Source organism: Vidua macroura, chromosome 5 (genome assembly GCF_024509145.1).
Source record: "Vidua macroura isolate BioBank_ID:100142 chromosome 5, ASM2450914v1, whole genome shotgun sequence".
NCBI lineage: Eukaryota > Metazoa > Chordata > Aves > Passeriformes > Viduidae > Vidua > Vidua macroura.
Window position 1 is genome coordinate 19056344 of NC_071575.1, and position 27234 is coordinate 19083577.

Here is a 27234-nt window from a genome sequence, read left to right on the forward strand (position 1 = left end):
CACCATCACCGCGCGCGGCCCGCCGCCAATGAGCGGCGCCGCGCCGGCTGAGGAGCGCCCGGAGGCCGCCTGCCTCGCCCGCGAGGGGGAGCCCGCGCCACGGCGGGGGCTGGCGGCAACAGCCACAGGGGAGCGGCGCCGCACGGGGCGGAGCGCAGCCGCCAGGCCACGGCTGCCGCTTCCAGAACGTTTCCCCCGCCACGCCGCGGAGGCCCGGGGCAATGACTGGGCGGGGCGGGCTGGAAGGTTCCACGGCACCGCGTGACGTTTGTGGGCGCATTCATGGAGTTTACGGCCGGGGACAGTGCTTGGCATGGGCGGAGTCATTGGTGGTGGGCGGTACCAGACCGGTTGTGGGCGGGGGCTCTGGCGGGCGGGGCGGGCTGGAAGGTTCCGCGGCGGGTGGGCGGGGGAACGAGCGCGCCTGGGCCGCCGCCGTACCGCCATGGACTCGCGCAAGCTGAGTGAACTGCGGGCCTTCGTCCGGCTGTGCAAGCAGAACCCTGGCCTGCTGCACACCCCGGAGCTCGCCTTCCTCCGCGAGTGGGTGGAGAGGTCGGTCCCGGGCCGCGGAAGGAGGCGGCCGCGAGGGGCGAGGGGGGGAGGGGTGTTCTGGCGCGGGACGCGGTGAGGGGAGGGGGGTGTGTCTCCTGAGCGCGTGCCGGCGCGCGGGCGCGCCGCGTGGCCGGGGCGGGGGCGCGCAGTGCCGGCCCCGCCGGTCCGGTCCGCGCTGCGGCCTTGCCGCCCTCTCCTCCCCTTCCCGCTGGGATTGCTCCTGGCGCGTTAAAAAGACTTGTTCGTTTTTTGTTTTGTTTCGTTAACTCTGGCTATTCCCATGGTAAAAAGCCTGCCCCCCGGCCATCTCAGTGGCTCAGCTTTCCAGCCTGAAAAGCCCCAGAGTAATACTTACCGAGCTAATTCTCGCATTACGCAGCAGAGTTGGCTAGCCTGTCTTAAAAAGGAGCCGAGTTTGTGGGGAGGTGAGTGACGTTGACTTACATCCTGGTATCCAAAAGCACAAAATACCTGGCAGCTGCAGTTCCTGTCCGAAACGTGGTTTGCTCTTTGAAGTTCAATGTCTCAAAGGTAGTCGAATTCTCCGCTCCCCGTGAGCCATTTAGGTATCTGCTGTTTACGCTGTACATATTCTGTGTGAATGGGGCTCACCGTAACAGATGCTTCCCAAATAAAAATTCTCTTTGGGTTCCACCCTGAGAGCTCTGAAGCACGAGGCTGGAAGGGTTGGGATTCTTCGCTGCTGGCAGAGAACCCCACAGAACCCCGGTGTTCACCTGGGTGCCTCTGCTTGTATGGCTGCTGTGCTAAAGAACTCGTGAGAAGTGAGGGACATGCTTTCAGGTGCGCATGATAAGCCATGTTATAAATAAAGAGAATTTAAAAGATTTTTATCTAGTGACAAACTGGGAATTGTTTTACAAAATTTGTGTTAAAATTTGTGTTAAACAGCAGGATTTTGTGTGTATAGATGTATATATATATACATATATATAGAGAAGTAAACACTGGCATTTCACAATATGTCCTGTAATGAAAATGGCTACAATGAAGTGTTTATTTGTGGTTTTTTTTTTTAATTTCTTATTCATCTGAATAATACTGTGGTTGTAAAACCACTGGTATTCAACTGAACTTGGCTTTGCAGTACCAGTAGATATACCTCTGCCTAGGAAGGAGATCAGTGTCTGTCTCATCCTACTGCAGGTCTTTATTCCTTTCGCTATTGCATAAAATACTTCGGTGCCTTACCCTAGGCTTCTTCCAGTACTTCTGTTGCGTAAATCTGAAGGTGTGGACAGGCTACTTTAAGAGGGAGGGGAAGAACACTCACTCCTTCTTGCCTAAGAAAGTGTTAGGGAATGGAAAGAGGACTATCTGACTTTCTCTGTGGTAATGGGAAGGGCTTTAATTTCCGGATTAATTTTTAGAATTTGTATTTGGTGCTTGTCTTATAAATACAGTAATTTAATTTAGAGCCATGGAATCTTTTTTTTTTCACATTTAAAATCTTCTCTGAATGTTTTTATCTCAAAAGTTAAAAAATACTTCAGACCAGAACCTCCTACAGCTCTCCCAAGTTTTCTGGTTTTCTTAACATATTTAAGTTAAATATTTGCCTAAGTAATGCATTTGGATGGTGGTAGTGGTACCCAAATTACTTACCATGCAAAACTGTCTGGAATTCTGGTGGGGTTCCCTCTGCCTTTATATATGAGTGTTGTGTGCAGTAGAACTGTTAAGTGCATTATAGGCCCTGATCATTGTTTGGAATTTGCTTCAAACAGCATGGCCTGCCTTCAGGTGGGAATAAATTTGATAATTCTTATATCTCTCTCTGGTTTATTTGTCTTAATCTGAAAGACATAGGTTTGTTTACCGAGGTAGTGTTATGAGTGATTCGAATAATAAATTATGCTAAAACCCATCATTAAATTTTTTGACTAAAGTTCTGCTAATTGCTTTGATTTATTTTTTCCTTAAACCTAGTGATTCTAAATTAAATGTTGCTAACTACTCATGAAGCCAGAATGGGATGCTTTATTTCTTATTAGCTGTTAATTTTGCATCAGTAAACTTAAGTCTTTCCTGTTTTTATTCACTCGTTGTTTACTAACCCTTATTCTGCCTAGCTGTTGTATTAAATTCCTATATCAATGCTCTTTGTAGAGAAAGCATTGGGTAGTGCGTGAGTGTGTTTGGAAAGTGTTTTGACATTCCTTTTTTCAAGCCCATTTTTTCATAATTGCATAAAAATACAAATGTTTTACTTGAATTGTTATAAAATGAGTCATTAAAAGAAACACGTTTCAAAACCCTGCAATTGAACAAAGAAACAATAGCAGTCCTTAAAATAAACCACAGAATCCCTAATTGATGAATAAGGCTTTTTGCCTTTTTTTGTTGTTTTGTTCAAATAGGTTTTTACCCTTTTGAATTCATGGTAATCCAGTTTCTCTCTAAAGATAATTTTGCTGTCAATAATAAAAGTGGTTGCAGAAATCGCGTTTGCAAGTCTTCCAACAAGTCATAAATGTGACACTTCATGGCCCTGATGAGTGGAAATGTGCAGTCACTGTTGCAGTGGAGTCCTGACAACTCCCAGCTGTTACTGGCATCACACACTAAGCTCTTTGTGTGTCTTGTGTGTGTTTGTGCTTTTTCTACAGCTCAGTACCTGCCTTTCCCTACAAGAGTGTCTTGTGTTTCTATATACTGCTGAGGTTTAATATATTGCAAACTTTGCATATATCCCTGCTGTGTATTCCAACATTGTTATCAAATACTGGGTTAAGAGATTTTAGAGTAACTTGCTTTTGAGTTGTTCTGGGATTATAACTGTAGTTTAAATAGGGATCACCAGGATAGCAAGAGCATTTTCACATACTGTGGGTGAAACTGTTTAGTCTTGGCAGTTCATGAAATAGCATATTATAAAACATGCATGTATATTAGTAAACATTTCTCAAACGGAACTAAACTTGCATAGTTTTTAGAAGGGATATGAAGAGAAAGAACAGAGGAGACTGACTCAGTTGTTTCAGTCTTGAAGTGATTTAAGGTTTCAGACTTAAAACCATGGACATTAGACTTAAAAATGGATATTAGCTATTATAGAGCTCTGTTAAAATGCTTTGTAATTTATAGTTTTCTTTATGCAGAAGAAAAGTTCCAAGGCTTCCCTAGACGTTCCCTGTAGTCCTCTCCTTGGTTTTTAGAGACTATTAATAGAGTTATGTGTTCTATTGTCAGCCTACGAGGGCAAAAATTTAGGAGGAGCAGTTAGTCCATGTTCTGTGTTTTCTGCCTGACTGGATAATGATTTCTCAGACTGCAGTTGTTTAGTCCTTGCAGTATAACTTCGATTAAGTAATGTCAACATCCTGGGGACACAGAGATTGTTGCAATAGCTTCAGAACATGTGGGTGTTTGTCACTTTTTGGGGTTTTGTTGGTTGGATGGTTAGTTGGTTTTGGATTTTTTTTGGCAGTTTTTCCTTGTAAATGAGAAGCACTTTAGTGCTGTTTGCTTGCCTTTCACTTCAGGGCCTTGTGCCAGGACCTGTCAATCCTGTCAATTCCTTCTCCAACTCCTTCTACCTTTTCTCCCCAATTCATCCCTATCCCTGTCCTATTCTGCCTCATTCAGGTTTGTTTTCAGCCAGTTTGAGGCCTGATTCTCAGGTGCTGCTGACAGGAGGGAGGAAAGAGGGGAGAATGAACTACAGTAGCTTGACTTAAGAAGTTATAACTTCTCATCCTTGGGATACAGTTTTTTGTTGCACTAATTCCTGAAAGCAGATAGTCCTTTCCTTTCCAATTCCTCGTGCCCAGCCCTGTTTACTCACCTCCTTCTCCTCTCCCTTGCATCCCATCTAACCAGTTGTGTGGGGCTCCAAGGAGTTGAATGTTGAGTTCATGGAAACATTTTTCTTGAAAACCATCAGTAGGTGGAAATGTGGGGCAGGGGATGCCTCAGAATGTTATTCCTTGTGGCGTGCTGTCATAGATATGATTAGATGTTCTATCTAACAGCTAGAGAATTCAGCATCTGCTTATTCCTGGCTGATAATCAAAGGTGATAGCAAGAAATTCTATATTGACAGAATGCTGTCTCCACCAACATTGCTCCTTAACTGTGGTGAAGGAGAGGCAGGAATATTGCAATATGTAAGAGAAATTATATTTTTTCTAGGCAGCAGGGTTTTTTTAAATTTCATAGGCATTTTAGGCTGTTCTCTTTAATGGTTTGACCTCTGTTAAAAAAAATTCTAATTTTAATAATATCTATAATCATAATATCTAGTTTTGATTCAAACATAAGTTACATTTAAAGGAGAAAATCCATTTGAGCCAAGAGGCAGCTTTTCCTTGTGAGAAAGGGTGGGTGGGTGAAGGGTGATGTGAGTGAGTACAAGTCTCAAAGGAATTGTATGTACAACAGTGTGTATTGCACTACACTGAGAAAAGTGTGGGGGATGTGTACTCCTATTGGCTGCTTGGACATCGAAATGGATCATCATGTTTTGTGTTACAACAAAAAGCTGAGATTATCAGGATTTGAATCAATAAAATGCATGCCACTATTTTGATTATCTTACTGTTTTGTTTTGTCTTTTCTCTGTTTTGCTGAAAAGTATGGGAGGCACAATACCGCCTGCTCCAGCCAATGTCTCCACGGAGGAGACAAGTAAGGTGAGAGATGAAGAATTTATCACTGAAAATTGATGCTGGCAAAATTACTGAGAAGCAGAAGGGGAAAATTGCTGTCAGTTTTCACTCAGATGGGGGGGATGAATGTGGGAGTTCAGTCTGAAGCCTGCCCATTGTGTGTTTTAGATGACTTGTTACAGATGGCTTCCTAGTTCATTTCAAGTGTTATCATGCTCCATTTCCCTAATCCTGAATGCCTGATGTTCTCTGCAATGCAAATGTCACAGAGTCTTGATTTCTTTTTTTGTTTGTTTATTTTTCTCTTGCCTGTTTAGAAACCATTTCTCTAGTCGTTAGTGGATTATATTATCTTTCCATGAGAAGAACTATTAACGAGCATGATAACTAATGAAGTGATCAGTGGAACTACCAAAAATTTTAAGGCAGTATTGCGGAAGATGGCTTTTCTTGATTTATTTTAAAGGAGAAAATAAATTTGCCTTGTAGGTATTTATATCAGGATTTTTTCAAGTTTGAAATACTTTTGGAAAAAAGATGTTTTTAAATTTTTTAACAAGACAGTGGATGCTGAAATTACTGGCCAGTTAGAACAATATGGAGGGATTGTGTGTATGTACTGAATATAGTCTGTGACAAGACAAGTATAAAGACAAGAAGCTTGTATCTGTGATAATAGACAGATTGTACTAAGTTATGGGATTCAGATGAAATTTAGTTAGAAGTCGATAAAACATTTGAAATTTTTGGAAAACTATTCTTTGCAGAAGTGGCAACAATCTCAGACCTTAGCAAATGAAAATAATATTTAAATCACTGTCATCAGCTTATTCTTCTCTGCTAAAGGACATTAGTTTAATGGTATTAAATTGAGAGAATTTTTGATCCAGAGAATGTGTGAGGGAAGGCAGGAAGATTAGAAGGGTTGGTTAATAATCACTACAAAACTGGATCTGAATTGGATATCATTTGGATTATTTGGTTTTGGTTATTGAATTACAAAATTTGAAGGACCAGCTTTACCAATAACAGAAGTTGAGTCCAGATTTGGGCTCTGAAATAATTACATACATGATAGGCTTACTCTGAGAGGAGGGAAAAAGAGATTAGTATCTTAAAAATAAAATAGTTCAGCTGTACCGCAATCTGATTCTTCTAATACATTTTTATTTTATGAGAGTGGAAATAGAGCATTGGTCAGAAATAATGTGTGCTTACAAATATATGTTTCTCTCAGGGCAAAGCAGAGGAACACCCAGAGGAGCCGGTTAAATCACCTGAACCAGAAAGTGAAGAGAGTGACTTAGGTGGGGAAAACAGCAACTTGATTGCATTTTGCCAATCTGGAAATTATTCTGAAAATCCTGTCTCTGTAGATGGAGCTTAGTCTTGCTTTTTGTTTTTCCCCCAGAAATTGATAATGAAGGAGTGATTGAACCAGACAACGATGACCCTCAAGAAATGGGAGACGAAAATGTGGAGGTAAGCAAATTTTCAGTGTGGCAGTAGGAAAGATAGGAGGGTTTGAGTGTAATCAAGGATAGCAGCTGAGGGAGGATGAATACTCTATTATCTGTGTAACCAGCTGTTGTTTTGCCTCTTTTTCTTCTAAACAGAAAATTTACTGGCTTCAAATCACATTCTTTTCTTTTTCAAGGTTAGAGTCAATCAGAAAGTTCTATGGATGATCAGGTCAGAAAATGCTAAAGAAGTTTATCAAAACACCCATGCAAACTAGATATGTAGAATTCTACCATTATTCAACTTAGCTTTCAAGTGTTTTATAGCTAAAAATAATGTTGACTAATGTCTTCAAGCTGAAAGCAAAGGTTTTGTAGGTTTTTTTTAAACTATGATTTCAATGCAAATTAAAATTAAGATTCTGGAATTGGACAACTGAAGCACTTTCTCCTTGGTCTTTCTCACACTAAGAGGTCTTAGTGTGGTAATTCTGGCCTGTATTCTACAGCTTTTGAGGTTTGTGTGTGTTTTTCATTTTATTTTGTTAGGTAACCGAAGAGATGGCAGATCAAGCTAATGAAAAGAAGATTGAAGCAATAAATGCTCTCAGTGAAGGTGATAAATTGCTTTTTAGTACTTATTCAAGGGCATTTGTTTTGGTTCTCCTCTTACAAAAGAGAAGGTGAATATCTTGGACCATTTTGAATGCTTTTGAGGAGGAGGAAACATACTTCTTGTTGGATACCCAAAACTGTCTAGAACTTGAAAGCTTCTTCAAGTACTGTTTTTCCAATGTAGCCGTAGTTTAGGGAAAGGTGGGAGGGGGAATGAGGTACTACAGCATTTTAATCACAAATTGATCATTATAGTAATTCCCTCCATATTATGATTAGTGTCTCTAGTGGTTTGTTTTAATACAGTGAAAAGGTGTATAGTAAAGATGTGACATTCTATTTGATTGCATTCAAAGTTAAATATACAAATTTAACTGTGAAAATATCTCTTCTCCTCAAGCATTAATTTCGAAGCTTGTACTTCAGTAACATAGCAAGATGGAGAAAGTGATTTTTCTTTGTTGATAATCTTCTATCTAAGAAGTGTCTAGGCACATAACACTGTGTAAGGCAGGTTTGGGAATTCAGATGTAATTGCATTACATAATCATTGAAACTTCACTGGTACTCACATTTAGGGGATCTTCAGAAGGCTGTTGACTTGTTCACAGATGCTATCAAGCTGAATCCTTGTTTGGCCATCTTGTATGCCAAGAGGGCAAGGTGAGTCATAACCTAGTGATTTATGTTTCTGCCTTTTCTGTTATTTTCCTTAAGGAGCCTAAATCTAAGGCAATTTGAGGATCTGTGTAAACTTAACCACAGGAGGGAAAGGGAAGTGTTCATTTCATGCAGTTTCTCTTCTATTTGACTCACCAGATTTGCTGGAGCAGCCATATAAAGAATCTTGGTAAGAGAGTAAATAACAGAATGGTGTTCCACAATGCATTGTGGTAACATTAAGGACACTTTCTAGGAGGCACCCTGGCAGTCACGCTTGCACTGCCTGAGCTGGGACTGAAGCACTCTCGCAGCTACACCCCCAACACTCACACAGATCACATTTCCTTACAGTCTTGACCCTGGGTTTCCCACAGCAGACTCTCAGACATCTGGATCCTTAAAATAATTTAATCATGGTGCAATAACAAATCAACAGCTCAAGCTGATGCCTCTGAGGGATTCCAAACAAAGAAAGCCCTGGGCTTTTATACCTTCACAGTTTGTGCTTGTGAAAGTCTGAGGTCATGGGCTTCTACTGTGTCTGAGTGTTCTTGTATATGGAGTATTCCTCAACAATAGTGCTTTTGGTATATTGAGGAAGAGTAATGCTGGGTTACAATTATAAAATCTGAAGTGTATTGTGGGATTAAGATGATGAATGAAATGATACTCTGTTTAGATTCAAACTTAGTTAGGAATCCTGTGAATACTCTCCCGTTGTACCTGGTAAATGAATTTGTTAGTAGACCAGGTTCTGTTCAACAACTGTATGTTTGAACAGGACATGTCTGTATCTCAGCCCATTCTCTACCCACCTTACTGCTATTTACATCTACCAGACTGCAGATGATGCATTGGGAATTTTCTAAATTCACAAACATCTAACACACAAACATCTTTATCTTCCTGATTCTTCAGGAAGGTTTGACAAGTATGGTCTGCAGAAGAAGATTTTTTTTTCTATTCTTACACAAAGGACCACTAATCATGGAGGATATGATAATTTAGTGGATCTTTCCTATAGCAATTTTATTCAAAGAGAACATAAACTTTCATAAGATTAATTAGTGTCCTTTATATGTAGTACAAAGTACTGTTCCATCGTAATAGATCTTGACTGGTACTTGCCTTGCTGTTTTATTCCTTCCCATATCAAAGTTTTTGCATGTAACACCACTTGTGTACCTCAATACACTGTTGCTGTTGCCATCATAACAGTATGTTTAAAATCTCTTACAGTGTCCTATTTTCTCAGGACTGTGTGTAGCAATGAGAAATAAGAATGTTAGGACAAGTTTAAAAGTTCCCTCAATTTGGCCTGTTGTAGAAAGAAATTAATAATATATTAGGATATTGTAAAACTTGCCATGCTGATCAAGTGTTAGGAGTAATCCATGGTTTTGGTTCTGGGGGTTTTGTGTGTTTAAGAGACTAGGGGCTTTGTGGAGGGAGCACCAATGGAATGGCTCTCATTGATGAGGTGTAGCTTTGGGACACTTCCCTGACACCCTGTCCACCTTTTTGTTCCTAGAAGACAATGTGTGACTTTGTGCTTGCTTTATAAGAAGCCTTAATAATGAAGTTACTTACATGAATTGTTTTTGTTTTCAAATACATGTAAAAGGAAGATGTAGAATTAGATGTAGATGCAGAAGTTCTGGCATGGAATATGTTGAATATTGAATACTTTTGTAAATTCAGGAATGTTTTTTAGTGTTTCTTTGAGAGATTTTTAATTACTTGAACCTCCTGAAGTACCACTCTACTAGTTTGATATGCTTGTGTGATGTAAAATTTTCAGTTTTTACCTTTAACTGACAAGGGATTGGGGCTTCTTGCTGAGTTTGTGTTTGTTTTGCTGCTTTTGATTTTGATGACTCATGTCCTACCTCCTTTTCCTCATGACTCTAGCTGTTGATCCTTGTAGCCTGTGTAACTCCTCATGCTTTATTTGTGTCACTGTGTTAAAGACTGTGCAATATGGTGTGCAATATTTGTTCAAATTGCTAGTTGCCATTTTGCCACAGACCCCAAGCACCATGGGGCTGAACTGTCCTTTGCAATTAGGTATCTTCTCGTCTGCACTGAAGTTACTCTTGCTGACAGGGCTTGAGTCTGAGCAATGAATGCTTTCAGTTCTTGCTCATGAGTCACCTACTGTGCTGGGAGGGTGAGACTAAATTTTAGCGACTTTGTTATCTATGCTACTATGAAATCTTTGAACTCAGCTCTTCAACTGCATTATCTCACTAGCTTGCCTGTTAGTCATCCAAAATTATTTCCAGCTTCAGTTAGTAACTTGGTATTTCAATATGTATGATAAATGTTCTTGTTCCCACAGTGTTTTTGTGAAACTACAGAAGCCAAATGCTGCCATTAGAGATTGTGACAGAGCCATCAAGATTAATCCTGACTCAGCACAGACCTATAAATGGAGGGGGAAAGCACATAGGTGATGAACTGGACTTGTACTTGATATTATCTTTACTTGGGGGGAATAGTTTTGTTCACACATTCTGTCCTTCTCTGTGCCTCTGAACTGTTTGTCTTGTACCCGAGAGCAGTAGCTGTGAGCCAAGAAACCATTGTGCTGAGTATGTGGCTTAGAGAATAGAAAGGATGATGGTGATTTATTGATGGCAATCTATGAGTAGTTCTCCTGGTACTGTTTCCCCTCCACTCACCCTTCCTCTCTCATCTTCTAGTGGCTTACAGCCACTCACCCTTCCTCTCTTTATCTCTCATCTTCCAATGACTTACAGCTTTTCTGAATAACATTTTCTAATTATTTGGTAAAGATGGTGAGATCTAGGACTGCTTGTTTTATTTGTTTGGAGGTCTTTTGTTTTCACTTAGTTTGTTGGGTTTTTTTACTGACCTATATTTCTTGAACATTCTCTGCTGTCCTTTTCCCTTACACCCTGGAGCTCTTCTACATAGTAAATTGAAATGCCTAGCTTATTAGGGAACCATTTGTTGCAACTGAGAAATGTTATTAAGTAAACAATGTAATTATTTAAAATGGTGTTAGGCATCCCACCAACTATAGTTCAACTTTTTTTTTTTTTAATATCAATAAATCAAGAAAAAAGGTGACAATTCTTATGGCTTATATAAAAGTAGAAGAAGTAAATGCTAATGTAACTTTTAAAAAAGTGTCTTAGTGTTTAGAGAGTAATTTGTTAGTGTCTGCAGTTTTAATTTACAGTGTGAAGCTTAAGAGTGGGAAGACTGGAGAATAGTTTGAATTAATACCTCTGTGAGCAGAAGTGCTTTCACCATTTAGTAATACCACCATTTGCTTAAATTTTTAATTGTCAAGAGTAGGTATAAATTAATAGTAAAGAAATGTGCACAGAGGCTTACATGACTGCTTTAATTAAGATGTGGTGCATCCAGTCTCGAGGCTTGAGTGCTGAGTAAGAGGGTCCACTTAAGCCTGAGGTGGTAGTGGTGCTTCATGTGTTTAGCTAGGGTACCCTTCTCCCCGTTGGATCATTCTTTATAGCAGACAATGACATAATCTCATTGTTTCATAGAGGAGTCATCATAATTCTTAAACTTCCGTAAGTCCTTGTAGCTCTAGGTAAAATTTCTGAGTGATGCATGGTTAAATGTTTTGAAGAGCTGCAAGTGTTCAGTTTTCTCTTCTGACTGGTGTCCTCTGAATTCCAGACTTCTTGGTCACTGGGAGGAGGCTGCTCATGATCTTGCATTAGCTTGTAAACTGGATTATGATGAAGAAGCAAGTGCCATGCTGAAGGAGGTGCAGCCAAGAGTAAGTGGGGTGGAATGTTGGAGGTCTTTCCTGAATTTGTCTGAGTGATACAGCTGCCTTCATATTCTTCAACAGGCATTGTCTGGAAAAAATGTGTTCATGTGTCTTCCAACATTTCAGACTGAGTTTATAAATACTTCTTTACTGTCTTTATGGCTGTGTATAGAGAAATTGAATGTGTGGGGCTGGGCATGTAACAGAAATATGAAAGACATTCCTTTGTAAAATTTTAACAGAAGAATCTGAAGCAGTTGAAGTTTGCCAGGTATTTTAGCATCTAGACTAAAAACCTTCTGAAAAGCCAGAGATAGATGATAATTGATTTTTTCCCAAGATATTTCTGAGTTGATCAAAGCTTTGACCTTAAGCACATTTTCCAAAGGAAGCACTTTGCTGTGGTTTGTACTTTCGTTAGTCAGCCCCATGAGGGCAGCCTCAGCTCTGCACAACTGGTTTTCAGCTGTTCTTCCCTGACTGACCCCAGCAACCTTCTAAGGAGAAACTTCTGTAACACTATTGATAGCAGGGTTTCTTTTTCCATGTTTTTGCCTATTCCTTTGAAGTGATTGACACACCACAGATGGCAGCTATTGCATTGTATTGGATTTGCATAGGAAGTTTGATGGAAGGTGGAGACTGCAGGGCTGATCTCTTGTAAGGAGAGACTTGAGGCTGTCCCTGTGTCAGAGGGAGCAAATTCCAGCTGGTGCCAAAGCCAAATGAGTCAATGATGCCAGTGGTGCTTCTGTGATCAGATATCTAAGAAAGGGTTAAAAAATACAGTGTAACAGCTGTGAGAGGGAGGGCAGTAAAGAAGAAATATATGAGAGAAGCAACCCTTCAGAGGCACCAAGATCAGTGAAGAAGGATGTGGGAGGAGGTGTGCTAGGCACTGGAACAGAGATTACCCTGCAGCCAGTGGAAAAGGTCATGGTTAAGCAGTTTGTCCTTCTTGAGCCCATGGAGATCCACAGTGGGGCAGATCCACCCTGCAGCCCATGGAGGATCCCATGACAGAGAAAGTGGATCTGCCCTGAAGAAAGCAGCAGCTCATGGAGAGTCCCCTGGAGTAGGCTCCTGGCAGAAACTTCAGCCTGTAGAGAGAAGCCTACACAGAAGCTGGTTTTATGGCAGGAGCTGCAGCTCATGGGGAACCCACGGGAGATCAGTGTGTTGTTTAAGCACTGTACCTTGTGGGGACAACCACACTGGAGCAGTTTGTGAAGAACTGTATCCTGTGGGGCAGACATGCTGCGGCAGGAAAAAGGTGTAAAAAGGGAGGAGTGGCAGAAATACAGTGTTAAGAACTGATGATGGCCCCCATCCCACTGTGCTCTTCAGGGTGGAAGAGAGGGAAATGAAGCAGTAAAGCTGAGCTTCGGGAAGAAGGTGGCTTTAATTTTGTCTTTGTTTCTCATCATCCTGCTCCATTTTTAATGGGCAATAAATTAAATTAATCCTCCCCAGGTTGAGTCTCTTCTGCCCGTGATGGTAGTGAGTGAGTGATGTCTTTATCTCAAGCCAAGAGCTTCTCCATCTTATTTTCTCTTCCTCTCCTGTTGAGGATGGAGAAGTGAGAGAGTGGCTTAGTGAGCATCTGGCAGCCAGTCAAGCTTAAACCCCCACATGCACAAACATTCCTGTGTCTAAGAACTTCAGCTTTCAGCTCTTCTACCATGTCTTTGCTGTCTCCAGCAAAATGACAATGGAAACCATTTTACAACCTACTAGTCTTCTGTTTTGGAGACTATTGATCTGTGGTTAATGTAATTAGGTCTTAGGTCTCAACTGGTTTTCATAACAAGTAATACTTAATGCTTGGCTGAGGAGGAGCCTTTCCCAGTTAATCTGCCTGAGCACAGAGTGAGTACATGTGATACATTGATGTGTAGTTGCTAACTGCATGGGAATTTGTGTATGTAGCTCTAGGAAAAACATAGGCTCTTTTCATGGGTGATTTTAAAAATCTTTAGTAAGTGAAAATGATGCGTTCATCTAATTTATTCACTTCAAGCTTTCCCAGAATTTTTTACTTTGTAGCACTTCAGCTAAAAGTCTAAGTTAAATTCTAAAAATGTTTAGTTCATTTTGAGAAATACTTAGAAATAACAAAAATCGAAAATTTGGAAACTATTTATGCTTCATTAAAAAGAAAACAACACTTACCTCTCTCTTAATGAGCCATTAAATGTCAATGATGTCAGGATCTGATAGCAGGTACTGCAATCACTCCCTATCATTCCTGCTGCTTCCACTGTGCTTTCTCTGGCAGATGTACTTCAGGAATGATGTATGGAATTAGTATCTCCTAACTAAAATAAGTTGTATCAAATTTCTGCTACTTAAAAAGCAGTTCTTTCCTGTAAAGAATAAGATTATTTCTCTAAAAGAATACAAGAGTATCCACTGTCTTAAATAGTATCTTTGTTCTTGCACCCAGATTTTGCTGTGTGTTTTTCATTTACGGGAATGTTACAGAGTAACCATCATACACTATTTCTGAACTCATGAAACATTTTTGCAATTATTTATGAGGATACCTTCTGTTTTGAGGAAACCAGTGCTGCCCTTAATTCTGTTGTTATAAGGAGCCCTGAGTGAGGAGCCTTGGGAAGTTCATTGTGAATTCTTCTTTCTCTGGGACTATAGATTTAATACATTTGAGGAGAAAGTTAGTAAAAAGAAGCAAACTTCCTCCCCACCAGCCCTTTCTTGGTTTGGTTGAGGAATTATTTGGTCTGCTTGTGTCAGTCTGTACATGCTTTAGAGGCATCTGAAAGAGTGATAACACTATCTAGAAAGAGTGTGTGTGTGCAGTAGGAATTATACTTCCTATTGTGCCCTTTTCCAGGGCAGTTGCTTGTTTTAGCCCCAGAGAAATCAACATTTCAGCATAAAAGCATAAAGGGACATGGAATAATAACATGTTCAAATTCTAATGATGATACAAGTCCTAAAACTACTGCAAAAACTGCAGTATGTTAGACTGCATGTTCTGGTGAATCCAGTCAGGGTTGAGTAGACATGAATGGCTGACTGCCATGGGAAAGAAGTAGCAAATGGCTCCTGAAACAAAGAGGCTTTTAGGATGTGAAATCAGATCTTTGTTTTAAGAACTGGTAGGATGAGTTGGTGATGCTTACATGTATTTTGTACTGAAATACGTTGTGAGAGATGCTAGAAATGTATAGGAACTCCCGGTATTCCATTGTGACAGGCTCAGAAAATTGCAGAACATCGACGAAAATATGAGCGGAAGCGTGAAGAGAAGGAAATCAAGGAAAGAATGGAAAGAGTGAAGAAGGCACGGGAGGAGCATGAGAAGGCACAAAGGGTGAATATTCAGGCTTTAGTTTTTCTTAATAACTTGATGAGTGTTAATTTTGGTTAAAATTAATTACAGAGGGAAAAAATACTGTAAATGTAAGTTTTAAATTTTAGAGTGTTAGTTTTCTGTCTTGTTTACTTAACCAATAATGAAATCTGGAGAAGAGGGCATTTGAGTTCATCTGGTTTTATTGCTTGTGACAAAAACAGTCTCTGGAATCTCTACTAATCCTATATTTCAAGAAGTCAGTTATTGTGTGACTGTTCCAGAATAGTTTTCACTTAAAATACTTAAGTATCCCAAAGTGGGAGGTTTGAAATTCAGAATAATACTTTGCTTCTCTTCCTCAATTCCTGGCACAGTTTGCTCGCTTTTTCCTTTTTTTTTTTTTTTTTTTTTTTTTTTTTTTTTTTTTTTTTTTGTGCTTTAATGATGTATTTTAATATGTGTGGGGTGGGAATTCTAAAAATACAGCTGGGGAGCTAAAACAAATCATACACTTTGTATTCAGTAGAAACATACGCTGCATAATTAACCTGCAAACATGTACAAAATTAAGAATAGACAGAGCAATTTCTTGTCAGTGGTTTTGAAGATAGTAGAGTGCTTTGTTTCTTGTGATAACATATCTGCCTGAAACAGTCTCAGCTGTTTTTTTTTCTCCTAAACCCAGTTGAGCAGTAGAAAACAGGCTGCAGTTCCATTGTTTTGTGTGGAATGATGTGCTTTCATCTGCAGGAGGAAGAAGCAAGACGACAGGCAGGAGGAGCTCAGTTTGGTGGCTTCCCAGGTGGCTTCCCAGGTATTTTATTTTTAAGCACAAATACTTGAGGTAGAGGTGGCGGTTGTTTCCATATGGAGTATTTTAACTGCAGTTTTTATAGCATTTGTTCTCAAGACAGAGAGAAAAATCTTATGTGAAGTTTAGAACTTGTATACAAATAACTCTTGGAGCACTGGTGGTAAGAGGGATGGGATTCTTTCTATTGAAGAGGATTGATGCTGTGCAGCAAGTAGAGGGAAGACAGAAATCAGTGATTGAAGGATAACAGAATGAAAGGATTTAGGTCTGGGAAAACAAAAGAAGCAGAATTTGCTTGATAATGTATTTAAAAATGAGTATAAAAATGTTTTCTAAATTACTCAGGGTGCCTTGAATCCATTTAAGAGCAACAGTTTTAAAGTTGAAAATTTGGATTGAACATGAGGGAAATCTGTGCTGGTTGGAAGCTGTTGTTAATAGAATAGTCTTTTAAAGGAGGTAGTGCAGATTACCTTATAGAAAAGTTATCCTTGACAGCTTCACAAAAATCAGGCTTTCCATATTATACAATGAACTAGGGAGAAACAAAAGTACTGATGCTCTTGAAGATTGAGATGTAATTGAGAGTTGAGATAGGCTGTATGTGTGCTCCAACTGGATCAGCAGCCGGATAGAGACCGTACGTGTCATGCTCAGCACAGCTGGGGAAACTGCAGAATAAGGATTCCATAAGAGAACCTCAAGCATTTTGCATCAGGGATGTTTTTCGGGGGGTTTTGTTGGGAGTTTTTTGCCATTGATAGCACAATTTTTCAAAACCTAAAGTTCCTGCCAAATATGGAATGGCCTGGGACATAATACTGAGCTGCTTCTTCCCTAAATTGTTCACCCCAGGCATTCAAACTCCTTATGTTCCTGAGCTTGAGACCTACCTCATTTTAGTTAACCAGGAAAAGAACTGTGCTCATTACAAGGCTCCTATTCAATTGGGTTAAAAACTTGGATGAAATGAGATGTAGGTCTTAATAGAAAGAGAAGGTGAAGGCTCTGCTTTCCACTGAGTGGGCCAGCTGTAGCCATATAGAAGACATGGCTTTAGAGATGTGGCAAGGACAGTAAGTGTTGGTCTCAGTGAGCATAATTACGGTATCGGTGAGTTGAATATTTTTCTTGTGTTGGATTTTCAGGTGGCTTTCCTGGGGCTGGAGGCATGCCAGGAATGGCAGGTATGCCAGGTCTCAATGAGATTCTCAGTGATCCAGAAGTTCTTGCGGCCATGCAGGTGAGTATTTGTTAAAGTCAAAGCTACACGTTCTGAACGAGAGAAGAACAGCACCTATGAGCCTCAGGGGAGGAAGGAAGGTGTGACCTTTTGGATGGCAATGGGGTGCTTGCTTATTTCTGTTGTAAAATTCTTTCCTGATGTGTGTGACACTAGACTGTCTGGATTAAATGTTAGCTGTTTTGCAAACTAATGGGAGCTTAATTAAAGATGACACACAAACCCTGCCCCCCATCTATGATAGGCAAAACTGTGTGCTATATGCAGTTGTCATCTCTTTTGAGAAAGTCATTCAAATGGTCCTTTTCCACACATTATAATTCACTTCCTCATTTTTTGAATACACACACTTTGTAGAGGGATAATTATGCACAAACAAAAAAATTGGTAATATTTTTCATGCACAATATATTATAATATTGTGATGAGAATTGCCTTTCTCTCAGGACATTAAATGTTTGAGGTTTTGCCAGAGACAAAGTATTATTGGAATAGTTCTTCATCTGGCATTTTCTGAAATCCTATTCAGAAAGCTTACTTCCCTGGTGGGCTTGATTAATTGCTCAATGTCATAACTACTTGTACTCAGGAGAAGTATTTCAACAGATTAAAGGGAACATGTCTGACAATACCATTTTTAAGGGCAGGTGGGCTAGAAAAAGTCAGAGCTATGTAATTACATTTGCATTCTAATATGATCAAGTACAAAACTGTCTCATTTCTTTTTTCTGGATTGCCATGATTAGAGTTACATGTTGTCCTCAGCTCATTGAAATGAAATCATCACAAAAGAAGCTTATTCAGTATGCCCTGGAATCACAAAAAAAAAATCATCACTTTCTATGCAAAAGTTCATGGGTTTGTTCCCTTAATGGCTGCTGATGTTGGAAAACACACCTTTACTTAGGCTGCCACAGTCAGCATTGTTGGCTTGCATCAAACCATTAAGAAAGGGCCCTTGACTTGTAGTTGTCTTCTGTACTTGGCTACTTCCTGCTGTAACACTGGAGTTTGTGATGACAGGTTGCTGAAAACAGTGTTGAGGTGCAGCTAAATATTAAGTGCTTGTCGCATGCCTTTAAGAAAACTCCATTGCGTGCTGATTACGTATGCCCCAGCATAGGGTAGGACTCTTGCAAGAATGTGTGTTGACAAGTGTTTTCTGATAATGCAGGCAGACTTTAGCATGTACAGATATCTAGATATGATTTATTGGAACTTGATCTATGTCTACACTGCCACCTTTTCCTAAAATGTCCAACTCTGCTTTTTGGTCTTTTCTGAATTGGCCATGTAAGCTTTAATTTTAAAAGACAGTAGTTTCTACTACTTGGCATCGGCCCAGTGCAGCTATGGAATATGTTGATGGATAATGCGATCTGGCAGCTATTATGAGGTAACAAAAAAAGTCTGAACATGCAGAATCACAAGTCACTCCAAAATAGCTTTGTAACTGTTAGTCTGTAGAGGCTTTTCATTGTGAGGAGTTAGTGCCAAAATGAGAGTATTTTAAGAGTAAAGGCTGCTACCTCAGTCTCTTTAGACTTGCTACGATTTAATCATTTTGGAGACTATTCTCCATGAGTTAACACTGAAATGTGCCTGAGTCTTGTAACATCTCAGTAAACCTGACAACTGTGCCTGAAGACAAGCCAGATTAAACTGATTTTACTGTTAACTTCATCTTGTCATCCACAGAAGCAACCAAAGACCTAGATATGGCTGCCTGTGGACATGTTTAGGGGAGTTATTGCTTGTCATTGGCATAAATCTTACCTGGTCTAGGTGACCCTGCCTGGGCAGAGGTGTTGGCCTAGATGATCTCCAGAGGTCCCTTCTAACCCTAACAATTTTAGTGTGATTTATTTTACTATTTTGTCTATCTGGAGGGTTGTCTAGTACGTCATATCTTGCGTATATAAGTGCTTTCTCTAGACACTTGACATTTGCATTTTGGAGTCAAGTAGAAGTTCTTTTTATAAGGAATTATATGTAAGATAAACCTATGCATTCCTTATTTGACATGTAGCCACATGTTAGACACAGACTTCGTGTTAGGTTGGAAAAATAAATAATACTCTTTCTTAGAAGTATTATTTTTTTCTTCTGCAACTAAAGCAGAAGCATTAGAAAACTGAATCTCTCCCTAGTACTATAAATAAATGGCTACCATTCCACCTTATGCACTAAACACTTCCCTACAGAAATGCTGATATCCTCAGTCTTACACTTTATTTTGATAATATTGCTCATCACTGTCAAACCTTGGACGTTATAAATACTCTCTAAGGTTGAGAGCTTCCAGGGAGTCACAGAAGTAAAGAATCATTTACTTGCTGTGAATTTATAGGAAAGTGAAACACATAGCATAAAACTGGATATTTAACATTCATTTAGGAGTGCTTTGACATAAACTAGTGACTAAGATTACTCTGCTTTTTGTTCCAGATTCATATATAAGTGAAACCACTGACTTAACAACGTGACAATATTTATAATCATATGTCCTATTTTGAAATCAATTCTAGAAGTCTGAGGTTGTGATCTGCCTTTTTTCTTTGCATGGGAACCCTGTAAAATTGAGAGAATGTATTTAATCTCTCTTTCTGAACTTCAGCATTCTATTTTCCATATACTTTGCAGATTATCTTTTGTGAGGGAGACAACATATTTGTAAATCTTCCCATAAGAGTGGACTCTTCATTCCCAACATGTATAAAATATGACTGAGGTGTGTGGGTGCTTTTAGTAGAGTCCACACCTACCAAATGCAATTTAGGATCAAACTTGTTAAACAGCTTTGGACTGATGCTAGAACAGATACACGATGGTGTTATTGTAGCACAGTCAGCTCTGAGCACACTGGTTGTGTTGTGATGGTTTCCAAAGAATACACCTGCTGTAGCAATGGGTTAGAAGTCTAGGAAGCAATGTGACTTTTGGTGAAAATACTTAAATGTCCTAGAAAGAACAGCAGATGAAATTACAGCTAACATCTGTGATTTGTATTGAACATAATAAACTGCTTACACTTTTGTTGAATTAAAGAAAAATTGATTTTTTTTGTATATACTGCTTATAATGGAAACAGTTTTCCAGGCTGAGATGTAAAATTGTTACATACAGAGTCATTATGTTGAAAACATACACAGGTAAAACAAGTAAAACCAGTTCAAGTTTGGTGGAGGCCAAAGGTATACTAGAAGTATGGGAAAAAGGTATTAATGATTCTCATATTAAATAGAGAAGATGGAGGTTTTTTTTTGGGCACTGACTTTATTGAATATGTGAATGTATTTATCAACTGCAACACAGTAGTGTGATAAGAGATATCAAGGTTCTTTTCCAAATATGAATTCTAAGTGGAGGTGAGGAATGACTGAGAATTAGATGCATTTTAAAAGCCAAACATTGCCATATTGCTCACAACTCAGCAGTTTCAAGCTTCTGCTGCTAAAGTAAAAAAATGAGAAAAGGATGAGAATCAGCTGTTCCTCAGAGTAGAGTTATCCTATCATGCATGCTACACACATCAAACTCCTACCTCCTTCAAAATGCATTTGAAAGATGCCTGAACAGAAATAATACAATAGGTGTGGCTGTTCTGGGAAAACAGAAGTCTTATCTGATCCCCCTTCTCATACACTGAACCATTAGTGTAACAAGTTCAATAATGACTCTGGTGTTTAGTGACACAGGTTTAACAGCATGCACTGTATTATTGGGTTGTCTTTAGGGAATTCTTGCCAGAAGTCTAATGTAGTCTTGTCACGTAAAAGCTGAGCAAGACTAGATTCATGTGGAACTAAATAATCACTTTTGCAGAGTTGTTTTACAAATGCCCTAATTTTTTTTTTCTTTTTGTCCTACAGGATCCAGAAGTTATGGTCGCGTTCCAAGACGTTGCCCAGAACCCAGCAAATATGTCCAAGTACCAGAGCAATCCCAAGGTCATGAATCTCATCAGTAAATTGTCTGCCAAATTTGGCAGTAAACCATAAAATCCCTGGTTCTTAAAAATCATATCTGAATGGCAAGGATTGGATTTGGCTCATCAGTGTTGCAATAAAATAAACCATTTTACCTCTGATCTTCTTAAGAAGAGAAATGGGGTGTTCTAAGGAGAACTGCTCTCTAGCCCCAGGTATTGACTTTATTCAATTATTGGTTTATAGAACTCAAATTATATTCAGATGACCTAGTTTTCAACCATCCCTTCTTGTCCAACAGTTGCAACCTTTCATTGTAAGTATTACAGGCAGTTTTCTCTGAATGAACATTCTTACAACAAATTGTAGTATTCCAGGAATATAAGATTAAAACATGCTAATTTTTTTTTTATTGCTGTCACTGAGCAAAGGGGAAAGAACTTTAAGAACTGAAGTCTGTCTTAATCCCCTTAGGACAGAGAAATAGCAAAGGTAGGACAAGTCTGAAGAATTAACTGGATAAAGGAATTGTCTGCAAACTTTTTTTTTTTTAATGGGTGATAGACTTTTTAGAGCTACTATCAGTATAATCAGGCTAGCTAGTTACACACTGGAACTTCTGGCAGTACTGCAAATACTATACAATTTTGATCACCACAACTGTGCAGCAAAGGTACAATTCTACCCTTTGCACAATCTAGCATGAAGTACATATTGCTGAGGCCACAGATGTTTTGTTACTTGTTCAGTTCTTGTCCAGCACCTTTACGTAACATTTTATTTATCCGTCTGGTTATGGGAGAACGGCTTCCTGTCTGTGCTTGTGCTCTTGTCCTTTCCCAGTTGGCAGGCCCTCTGCTAGTTGTACTCACCCTTCCTTGTGGCCATGCTTACCAGGTTGCATCTATTTGGAAACTTTAGGGAAGGAATCTTGTTCCCATCACTACCTCTGTCCACCTGAATGCAAGCCATCCAGAACATGTACATGCAGAGTTACAGATCGGTGGAGGGAGAATACCCAACAAAATTGCACCTCTGGGTTCTGAATCAGTTTGGGTTCTTACATGCTCACTGATTAAAAATTTCTTGGTCAAAGTCCTGCTGTCTCTGTAGCAGTGATGACTATTTCTTCACCACATTCTGTAGTCTTCCATGTTTTCTTGTAGCCTCTTGTTTAAAAAAAAAAAAATCTGTTGTGGTTTCATACCTCCATGGTTTTGAGGCTTGTGATATGGAGGAAAAGGTGAAGTAATTGGAACAGACAGGACATTTTTCTAACACATGCATTTGTCAACATGGGTATCTTTAAAGCAGTGTCTGTCCTGATGATTTTCAGTGGATTTGGCTACCAATAAAGACAGTTGTTGCTTCTGTTTGTCTTGGCTAAAACATCTTTATGTGGAAAAAATGACCATAGTTACCTGTTCACCCCTTGAATTTCAAGGTTTGTGTTACTCTTTTGTAATTCTGTATCTTGAGCCATAACTGATGTTACCATTTTTAAACAAATCTGGTTTGATGTAGGAACTCAACAGCAGTTGCAAAAAAGTAAATCCCCAAATGCTTTTTCTCCTACTAATGACCCTGTGCACTGAAATGTGAATCTTTTTGTTTAAGAAATACAGTTCTGAATACTTCTCTTAGCCTTTAAAAATAAAGTATGGTTTTGAAAAACACAGCTTTTTGGGTTTGTGTAACTTTCTGATAAAAACTATTCTGCTTAAATTAAATGTGGAAGTGCTTTATTCAAACTGTATATATAACTTGTGTTTTAAATGGGAACAAAATGCCTAAGGGCTCATCTTCACGACTGAATGAACTCAAATTACAATTGTGTGTTGCTGTGTGCATGGCTTTTGGTCATAATCTTGATCTCCCATTCCCAAGAAGAGATATTTGAAGTAGATCACCTCTCAATATAGGCTAAATCTTGACTTTTGCATTCAGGCTAGTGCATATGTGTTGTGCACAAATTAGAGTATCTTGAATATAGATTTATTCCCTACAGTTTCCCGTTATTCCAACTTGGCTGTTTGTGTCTGTCTTCCCATGAGTAGTCAAAAGTAGGAAGTTACTCCTACGTAATAGAAATGGTCATATCTGTGTCCTGCCTGCTTGCTTACACATCAGTTGCCCTTACTGAGAGTTGATTGATTCCATAAAAGCATTCTCTCATTTTGGTGTTAGCTTTAGCAGTTTAGCTGAATTCTTGTTCTTTGGGAATTACATCCTATGACTCCTTTGGTGTGTGAGCTTATTTGGTTTTAGTGTTACTCAGCAAGTAAATTGATGAGCTGTCTGGACCTCATCTCAGTTCCCCGAGTTGGTGTGTGGACATCTAAGCAGCTAAACTGGTTTGAACAGAAGTAAAAGTGCAGAAAGCTAACTGCACAAGAGATGAGCAGAGACAGGAAGTTCCAAATGTGGAATGAGGAAGTTGTTATTTTCATTGGTTGCTCCTGTATTTACTGGCAGATCCTTCAGATTATTTGTTCTGTTGGAGCATTGAGTAGAGGTGGTTGTTGTAAGTGCAGTGGCAATAATCAGCTCTGCTGGGACAGAGTGCTGCCAGTCCTGCCCCTGGCTTGGGTGTGCCTTCCTGCCTTGTGCACAAGTCCTGTACTGTGTTGTTTGGCTGATCCCATGCCCAGATTCAATGACCTAGGCTGCCCAGGAGTGCAGTGATGCACCTGCAGCTGACTGGTAGCAGAGGCTCATAGCCTTGTTCTTGTGTGAGTCCCAGTGACCTGACTGTCCTCTCTGGTTCAGCTGCTGCCCCAAGGGAAAGCAAGTGTCAGCTCAGTTATCACATCCAGGCTATTCTAGTTCACAGGGAGTCCTTTTGCATAGTAATGTGGAAAATGCAAAGCTTGGTGCCTTTACCAGAATTTTTTGGAAATTTTCTCTCCCTTCGTTGTTGGTACTTGTTGAGGTGGCTTGGTTTGTCTTTCTGGGAAGGCAGTGACTGGATGAGTAGGAGCCAGACTCTCAAAGTTGGATGAAGGCAGATGGGACAAAGCTAGGTAGAGCAGTGATAGGCCGGAGGAGAATGGGTCAATGAGTATTAAAAAGGTAAAACCATGTTACAGAAACAGCTTTTTGCAAGTACTGTATGTCGTTTAAAATATCTGTCTTTAAATGCCACCTTGTATTTCTTGTGTGCGACTTTCAGGGCTTTTGCATAAAGGTCATAACAAGCCACATTCTTGCATATACCTGTACATCCCTCTTCTGTGATATGGAAGAGGAAATAAGATTGTTATGGGAGCTCATGGTACTGGTGTCCAAGCAGAATCCTTCACCCCTATGGATGGGAGATTCTGGACATAGCCAGGGGGAGCTGGAGCCAGGTTAGCCTTGGCATGTACCCTCCCATGGATCATGGCGTGCTGCTGACTGCAAGTGTTTGGAGCCTCTTTGAAATCCCCCAGGGCAGGTAGGCTGAGGGTTGCTAGTGGCAGAGGCTGAAGGGTTGTTTCCTGTTTGCTGCAGGGCAGTCTGACCTGGCTGTTACTGGTACTGACAATGATTGGTAACCTGGAGCTGGAGGGTGGCTCACTAGGAAAACAGTAGCAGTGTTTTCTTCTGATGCCTAGAGAACAGCATATTCTGTGAAACATATTCAGAGCTCTGCAGAGGTGGGCCTCACCCTTGCTTCACACATAATGGAGTGAGGGCAGCATTGTAAGAAAGTAATTCTGGATTACCAAAGAGCTGAAGTGGAGTAAAAAATGGTGGTGTCCAATTGAATGCAGACACCTCCATGTTCAGTACCACAAGACAAATCATAGGAGGTCAGTAGTGATATAAGAAAATGCAAATACAGAGGAAGCAGGAACAGTCTCAATGTGGCAAATAAATGAAGCAGATCAGGTGGTTGCTGATAGATCTGTACAATGGAGCAAGGAAAAAAAAAATTCAAGTGACCAGGCTACAAGTCACTGATCAGCTTGTGAACCAAAGCTGGGGTATGTCCTACTCACTCGACGTGACCCTCACAAACAGGAACTTCATGTAAAACAAACCTTTCCTCGTCCCTACTGACTGGAGGTCCTGAGGTCGCACAGAATGTAAATACCAAGGACTCTCCTTTAAATCTGAATCTTGATGACTAACCAAATCCAGATGTTCATTTGTAATTTTGCTAACAAAGTGTTACTACTGTATATGTCTGCTGTACAAACACACTTTTGAAAGCTGTATCCTAGATGTATGATCTCAGACAAGCCCGAGATCTTATCAATAAATAAATAAATGTATTTGCAGAATGTGTTGCATCTCTTTTTCTTAAGTGAGCCACAACTTTGGCACTTTTGTTGTTGCACAAGATTTTTTTTTTAAATGTATAAACATTTATTTCAGAGGCTACAAGGAATGTGAGTTGCTACTGTATGTAAAGAAACATGAAGGATTACAGGGTTTAGGTTAGCAGTTTATCTTAGAATTTTATCTTGAAGTACAGCAGCTGCAGCAGTCCAGATGGTACATATAATTTTTATGGAACAAAAGTATTCAGAAAAACAAGGTACTTATTACTCAAGTGTAAAGTAAGTTACAAGGAGGTGAGGTCTAAAGCAGGTAATAGTGAATTGAATTCAGTTATTGAAATGTTCAGTTTTCTAACACACTCACTGGTGGATAAGAGTTGTAGAAATGAGTTGAATTTGTATTTCACATTTCAGAAGGAAAAATATCATAGCTGAAATCATGTAACAACCAGCACAGTGTTCAATAAAATTAGCTTTTAAATGGGCTGAAGGTACAAGTTGTTAGGAAATCATAAAAAATAGATGGAAAAATATCAAAGTACTATATTGAGAGTGAAGTGTCTGAGCTGCTGCCAGCTGCACTGGCTCTCATTAGAGAAAATTATTTCTGATGTTTAGCCACTAGTGTCTAGCTCTTATTTGGAAGAGAATCACCTGTACTTTCTTATTTCAGATTTTTTAAAAATTGGTCTAAAATATGGCTTGTTGCTAGGAGTGTATAAGGAAAAATAACACAGCTGTTCTACAAGATGATTTGCTCTCACACTTTCTTGAGTGTTATCCTACAATGAGGAAACGTTATTGAAAAATAAAAGGTTTTTCAGAAGCCATTTTATAATCTGGCACATTTTTTCTCTAGTCTCTTGTGTGAAAACCTTTCAAAACAAATAAAGCAAGATTCTGAACTGGAATTAATTGCTAGCCTTTACCAAAAAAAATCCAGAAAAATGTATATTTAGAACAGATGTTAGACATTTATCAAGTGTCTGAGGAAAAAACAACATCGAGGCAACAAAAATTTGTGTTTGACAATTACTTAGTCTATGTAAAACTAAAGGTAGCTGAGGGACATTTGGTCTAGTTAGGCTGAGCAAGTACCGTAACAGGAGATTAAATGTAATAATGGCAAATGCAAGTAATTTAAAATTAAAAGAATTCCAACTTTTTTGATATCCCTGGACCTAGATGAAGTGTATAGGGAACATTCTGCATCATTGCAGAGGCTCAGTCAAAATTAGTTTATGCAAAGTTCACATACACATGTGCTTTATAATACATGTGTGATTACAATGCTTGCTTCTGGAAGAGGCTGGTTTTACCGTGGCCTTAATACTTAAGCCTGATCTTGACAAGTTGGTGTGATCAAATTGCTCTATTTAATTAACTCAAATTGTCAGCACACGCAATCTCATTTGTTAATTTCTAGTTGCTTTTATTTATGATGTACTGGGAATATGATCCAGTTTATCCACCTTCTCTGAGAGATAAAGTTTTGCAACAGATTCAGAAAGTAATTTTGAAAGTAGTAATTAAATTCTGTCATTCTGTCTTGACATGTTTGGACTCTCTAATTAATTGAATTTCTGGGCCAAAATAAAGGAGATATGTATTTCTAATTTTTTAAAAAAATTAATGTTAGAATAAGGAGAGTACTAGGGTAGAAATAGTTTTAAGTTCAGAGCGCATTCTCTACTTGCAAAGGTAGGACACAATGCAGAGGCAGTAAGTTTGACCTCTGGAATCACCAACAGTATCTTTATTCCTTGTCATGAATCAGAAACAAAGTTTGGGTGAGCCAAAGAAAATCCATCAAGAGCAAAGTTTCTCAAGATTGATTACCTCCCTGTACAGGAACCTACAGAATTTCACAAGCAAGAAATGACAAAGATGTAGTTCATGTACAGAGAATATGTTTGTACTTGTAGTTGCTTAATTCATTTCACTTCTTCCAGGCTTTCCAGT

General features: G+C 39.4%; 1 protein-coding gene across 4 annotated transcripts; it reads left to right on the forward strand.

The window, feature by feature from the left end:
• Positions 1 to 87: 87 nt before the first annotated feature.
• Positions 88 to 22682, forward strand: ST13 (ST13 Hsp70 interacting protein). 4 transcript variants are annotated; one of them, XM_053979040.1, is made up of 13 exons: positions 373 to 555; positions 935 to 980; positions 5153 to 5210; positions 6424 to 6493; positions 6598 to 6668; positions 7196 to 7262; positions 7840 to 7924; positions 10266 to 10376; positions 11600 to 11702; positions 14920 to 15036; positions 15769 to 15832; positions 16981 to 17075; positions 20948 to 22682. In XM_053979040.1, the coding sequence occupies exons 3-13, from the start codon at positions 5154 to 5156 to the stop codon at positions 21074 to 21076; spliced, it is 969 nt and encodes a 322-aa protein (XP_053835015.1). In that variant the 5' UTR covers positions 373 to 555; positions 935 to 980; position 5153; the 3' UTR covers positions 21077 to 22682. The 4 variants fall into 4 exon arrangements, with proteins under 4 accessions (XP_053835014.1, XP_053835011.1, XP_053835015.1 ...); XM_053979036.1 differs by lacking the exon at positions 935 to 980 and having other exon boundaries at positions 99 to 555; XM_053979037.1 differs by lacking the exons at positions 373 to 555; positions 935 to 980 and adding an exon at positions 1006 to 1359.
• The last annotated feature ends 4552 nt before the right edge of the window (positions 22683 to 27234 follow it).

Excerpts from the sequence above, each read along its gene's own strand:
- ST13 (XM_053979036.1), top strand. The coding sequence starts at position 314 with ATGGGCGGAGTCATTGGTGGTGGGCGGTACCAGACCGGTTGTGGGCGG. Across the intron at positions 15,833-16,980 it reads CTTCCCAGGTGGCTTCCCAG|GTGGCTTTCCTGGGGCTGGA; the intron begins GTATTTTATTTT and ends TTGGATTTTCAG. Across the intron at positions 17,076-20,947 it reads AAGTTCTTGCGGCCATGCAG|GATCCAGAAGTTATGGTCGC; the intron begins GTGAGTATTTGT and ends TTTGTCCTACAG.